General features: G+C 42.2%; 1 protein-coding gene across 1 annotated transcript in view; it reads left to right on the top strand.

The window, feature by feature from the left end:
- nxph1 (neurexophilin 1) overlaps positions 1-5,388 on the top strand; it is a 67,285-nt gene extending 61,897 nt beyond the window's left edge. Inside the window, exon 2 of the mRNA XM_046059122.1 lies at positions 4,586-5,388. Within this exon, the coding sequence (XP_045915078.1) occupies positions 4,586-5,341 (756 nt within the window). The 3' untranslated portion in view covers positions 5,342-5,388. The remainder of the gene's footprint in view (positions 1-4,585) is intronic.
- The last annotated feature ends 466 nt before the right edge of the window (positions 5,389-5,854 follow it).

Genomic DNA, 5,854 nt, shown 5'->3' with positions numbered 1-5,854 from the left:
TGAAAAGGTTCAATATTGAAGACACCTGGTGCCACACTCTAATCAGCTAATTAACTCAAAACACCTGCAAAGGCCTTTAAATGGTCTCTCAGTCTAGTTTTGTAGGCTACACAATCATGGGGAAGACTGCTGACTTGACAGCTGTCCAAAAGACGACCATTGACACCTTGCACAAGGAGGGCAAGACACAAAAGATCATTGCTAAAGATGCTGGCTGTTCACAGAGCTCTGTGTCCAAGCACATTAATAGAGAGGCGAAGGGAAGGAAAAGATGTGGTAGAAAAAAGTGTATAAGCAATCGGGATAACCGCACCCCGGAGAGGATTGTGAAACAAAACCCATTCAAAAATGTGGGGGAGATTCACAAAGAGTGGACTGCAGCTGGAGTCAGTGCTTCAAGAACCACCACGCACAGACGTATGCAAGACATGGGTTTCAGCCACTCTTGAACAAGACACAGCGTCAGAAGCGTCTCGCCTGGGCTAAAGACAAAAAGGACTGGACTGCTGCTGAGTGGTCCAAAGTTATGTTCTCTGATGAAAGTAAATTTTCTTTGGAAATCAAGGTCCCAGAGTCTGGAGGAAGAGAGGAGAGGCACAGAATCCACATTGCTTGAAGTCCAGTGTAAAGTTTCCACAGTCAGTGATGGTGTTGGTCCACTGTGTTTTCTGAGGTCCAAGGTCAACGCAGCCGTCTACCAGGAGGTTTTAGAGCACTTCATGCTTCCTGCTGCTGACCAACTTTATGGAGATGCAGATTTCATTTTCCAACAGGACTTGGCACCTGCACACAGTGCCAAAGCTACCAGTACCTGGTTTAAGGACCATGGTATCCCTGTTCTTAATTGGCCAGCAAACTGGCCTGACCTTAACCCTATAGAAAATCTATGGGGTATTGTGAAGAGGAAGATGCGATACGCCAGACCCAACAATGCAGAAGAGCTGAAGGCCACTATCAGAGCAACCTGGGCTCTCATAACACCTGAGCAGTGCCACAGACTGATCGACTCCATGCCACGCCGCATTGCTGCAGTAATTCAGGCAAAAGGAGCCCCAACTAAGTATTGAGTGCTGTACATGCTCATACTTTTCATGTTCATGCTTTTCAGTTGGCCAACATTTCTAAAAATCCATTTTTTGTATTGGACTAAAGTAATATTCTAATTTTCTGAGATACTGAATTTGGGATTTTCATTAGTTGTCAGTTTTAATCATCACAATTAAATGAAATAAACATTTGAAATATATCAGTCTGTATGTAATGAATGAATATAATATCCAAGTTTCACTTTTTGAATGGAATTACTGATATAAATCAACTTTTTGATAATATTCTAATTATATGACCAGCACCTGTACTGGCATAAAATTACTGACAGGCAAGATACTGCTAATAAGCAAAATCAATTACTCAGAAGTTTTTATTTGTCTACAGGTTGTCATAGTTTTCACTGAAAATGAAGTTCCCATGGTTTTCATTGCTCATTGTTCAGACACGAGACACGTCATAACAAGACTTAACGTTTACAGCAATGCTAACAGTAAGGTGCTTTGAGCTAAATGCTAACATCAGCATGTTAACAGGCTCACAAGGATAATGTTGATGTTTAGGTACTTAACTAAGGTTAACTCAAGTGAATAGTGGAGTATGGGGATCAGCAACATCAACAATGACAGCAGTGCATGGATGTGTGGTTAATGTGCTATGGAGGTGTTGAATGTGCAAATCAAAACAAAAGTGATGTGGATGGCAGCTTTTGGAAGGATGAGAGAGTAACCTCAGGGCCCAGCTTTTTATATCCTAAGGGCCCAGGTGAGTTTAATCAGCTGATGTCCCTCCCATGTCAGCCAATTGCCTGGTAAGGTCAGGTCAGCCTCTAAGACAGTGGAAGTGTCACAAACGTGATAAAAGACACGCACATAATTCTTCATCCATCCATACATACAGAATCATATCTTGATTTCATTCTGCTGCTAAATCTCTAACATACTTCACAGGAGAGGTATATTCTCCTTGTAATAGCATGTTTAAAGCTCTCTGTATGTCCCCGTGGTGTTGAGAGATGTGCCGTGAGGCGATTCAATCCGAAGGGCCAACTGATTGGTAACAAAACCTTATTTTCTAAGTATCGATCCTGGGGGCAACCTGCAAAATGCAAAAACCTCAGCAAGACAGATCTGCTGTCACTTCTTACAGTAGATATCAGGCAGTCAATGTCACATACCTCCAGTGGGGCCTGTATGAGCCTAATTCCACTCACTGGTGCTAAATAGTGAAAACCCTTGGGTTCATCAATCATCAATTCAAGGAGCACTCTTTAGTTAATAGTCCAGTCTTTACCCACTGAACGGCCACTGCATTTATCTGTGTGAGCCAGCAGACACTCCCTCTATGTGACAGAGGGAGGAAATGGGAGCAATATGTTTTACTTTGATTGCTGTATTCTCTTTTTCGCTCAGCTTGCTGCGCTATAATTCCCAATTTGGAGCTGTCTGCGATCATGATTTGAAATTGAAGCTTGCAGCGGATTGATTATCTTCAACCCACACGTAATACATTTGATTGATCAATTTTGTAGAAAATGGCATGCTTGAATGTGAAAGTCTATATTTCCTGAATGATATAGATAAGTAATATTTCATGATGCATCATTTCACCCACCTCCTTGAAATTCCATGGTATTCTTCAATAAAGAAGTACTGGAAGGTGAAAATAGAGGCAATGGTAATGTGAATTACTAAAGAGAAACATAGTAAACCAGCATGTAAGTGTTTTTAAAGATATCGGTTCATATAACAAATTCAGGGAATGTTCTTTTACATAGATATATACTTTATTATTACCCCCCCGGGGATAGATTTTATTATAAGTAACATACAGTAGTATACAAGTATCCCCTTTATGCATGTGAATGGAGGTAGAGCGCGTCATCCACTTGAGCAATTATAGTGAACCCCAAAATTGCTTCAGATGGGTGTCTGTGTGTGTGAATGTTAGATCAATTCTGATGTGCTGTTGCATGGTGAATGGGTGAATGTGACATGTAGTGTATAGCATGTATTGTCCGCAATGCAACAGAGTGGGCATGAGTTAAAAAGATCTCCTGTGCAGCTTGGTGAAACACCTTGATGCAATGAGTCTTTGGCTAAAGACGCTCCTCTTCTGAACCAGCATGTTGTGGAGGGGAGACATTCTTCAGGATGCTAACCAACTAGACAGCATTTTCATCTGTTAGCGTGTCTTGCCCTGACACTCTCTGTCCCCAGCACACGGCTGCATAAAAGATGATGCTGGCCACCACAGACCAGTAGAACAACAGCAACATCCTGTTGCAGGCGCTGAAGCCTCATCACAGGAAGTAGAGCCTTCTTGTACCGGGCCTCTGTGTTTACAGCCCACTCTAGCCTATCGTCCAGGTGCACTTGAAGGCATTTATAGAAATGAGCCACCTTGACAAACTCCCCCTGGATGCATACAGGGGTCAGAGGAGGCTGTCCACAATGAGTTCCCTGGACTAATGTTCAACTGTTTAAAGAGCCTCCACAATCACGCAGGTGTTTTGACTTATTGTGGCAGGTTAGACTTCTGCTCAGGTTGAAGGAGCTAAGCTGGAAATTAAGGTACTTGGTAGGGTGTTTGGCTACCAGTGGCAGAAATGTTTTGATGAGCCCGTATCCTTATTTGTATGTCATAAACAACTATCATCCAAAGATGCACATGAACGCATAGGCCTATGGCTATTTCCCTGGTGCACTGTTGGTGACTGCAACTTGCCAAGAAACATAGAAATGTGCCAGTGGAATAAGAAAGTGACACATCATCGCCAAATTCTTGGCTAATAATTTCCTTGGACGTTTCTGTGAAAGAATTATGTAATTTGGCGCTAATCATTGGGTAATACAGCTGCTACAGTTAAGCCTATGCAAATATTTATTTACATATTTTAGATTCTTATTTGAGTATATGCTTGCCTGTTCACAAATTTTTGCATATCTGCTGCCCTGATGTTCAACAACTAAGAGACTCTAATTTACGCTAGCAGTTTATTGGAATAATAATTGAAACTGAATACTCTCTTCATTTCACCTATAATTAGTACCAAGATTTTTCCTGAAAACCCATACCATAGAGTTACCAAAGAAAACTGCTAGCTAGAAAAAATAGATGTTACCAATGCAGATTTTCCAAATGTTTTATGACATTGATTCAGTTAGTTTTACCTCAAGTATACACACAAGTTTTAGGAAGAAAGGGTTAAAGATGTAAGTTGCTACAGCCTAACAGGTTACACAGAGCAGCTGGAGAGTCAAGGTGATATGTAGCCAACCAACCCCCAATTGTCACAGTTTTAATATGTAACAGTTAAATTTGCAGTTTTGCAAATTACAGATGTTTTATTTAAAGGAAAAAGGAGGAATTTCAAAATACAAATATTGAATTGAAGAGAATATAGAACAAAGGACAACATATTTATGATTGGCTCTTTTGGGAGCCCACCATTGGCTGTAGGGCCATAAGAAGCCTTAAATTGGCTGTGTGTTTTACATCACTCAGGCTAACAGATGTTTTTTTCTCCTTTCCCCAGGTTACTAGTGCCCATGCCTCAAAGTCAGAAATTGTTAAGTCAGGAAGCCCCAAATCCACACTAAAGCATATATGGACAGAAAGCAGCAAGGATATGTCCATCAGTAGGCTGCTGTCACAGACTCTACATGGCAAAGAGAACAGCACAGCATTAGACCTTCGCTATGACACTCCAGAGCCCTACTCTGAGCAGGACCTGTGGGACTGGCTGAGGAACTCCACAGACTTGCAGGACTCGCGGCCGCGGGCTAAACGGCGGCCAATGGTCAAGACGGGGAAGTTCAAGAAGATGTTCGGCTGGGGGGACTTCCACTCTAACATCAAGACGGTCAAACTGAACCTGCTGATCACCGGGAAGATCGTGGATCATGGCAACGGCACCTTCAGTGTCTACTTCCGCCATAACTCCACAGGCCAGGGCAATGTGTCCGTCAGCTTGGTCCCTCCAACCAAGATAGTGGAGTTCGATGTGGCGGCACAGCAGTCCGTCATTGACGCCAAGGACTCAAAGTCCTTCAACTGCCGCATAGAGTATGAGAAGGTGGAAAAGGGTGCCAAGAACACACTCTGCAACTTCGACCCGTCCAAGACCTGCTACCAGGAGCAGACCCAGAGCCACGTGTCCTGGCTCTGTTCCAAACCTTTCAAAGTCATCTGCATCTTCATTTCCTTCTACAGTACCGACTACAAACTGGTGCAGAAAGTGTGCCCAGACTACAACTACCACAGTGACACTCCCTATTTCCCCTCTGGCTGACGCTCCCATATATGCACATACAGAAAAGTGGACGAGTAGAGCACAGACTGGGACTTCCTCCCATCCCAGAGAAATGTGTATGTTAGCCGTACTGTCCCTAAACCTGTCCATACCAGAGTGTCAGCCATCCCAACTGATTTTCCAATTTGATGTTGAATTTTGCAGAGAGAGCAGTTACGTTTAACTGTTAAAAAGTTAGTATTTAGGACTGTAATATGACCTGAAAAACTCTCATTAATTTGTTTATTATCAGTTAGAATCTTATTCCTGAATTATGTTTAGTCTGTTCTGGCCCTGTTGAACCATGTGTAGAAAGCATTGGCTTATTGGTCCTTTTGTTATGACTATTAAACCCTGCCTATTGTTTGCTTTTGGTTTATTTCAAACTTCTTGTTTCAAACTAGATGTTAATATGTTTTATTCTTTTCTGCATATTTCATATGTAATGCATTAACTCTCTGGACAAAAACATGTGGACATTTTGCCCCTGCTGTGCTATTTATGCTCTGCAGT

The sequence above is a fragment of the Micropterus dolomieu genome, linkage group LG09, assembly GCF_021292245.1.
Source record: "Micropterus dolomieu isolate WLL.071019.BEF.003 ecotype Adirondacks linkage group LG09, ASM2129224v1, whole genome shotgun sequence".
In the NCBI taxonomy this organism is placed as follows: Eukaryota; Metazoa; Chordata; class Actinopteri; order Centrarchiformes; family Centrarchidae; genus Micropterus; species Micropterus dolomieu.
Note: the sequence above shows the minus strand (reverse complement) of the source record. Positions and strands in the feature narration are given on the sequence as shown.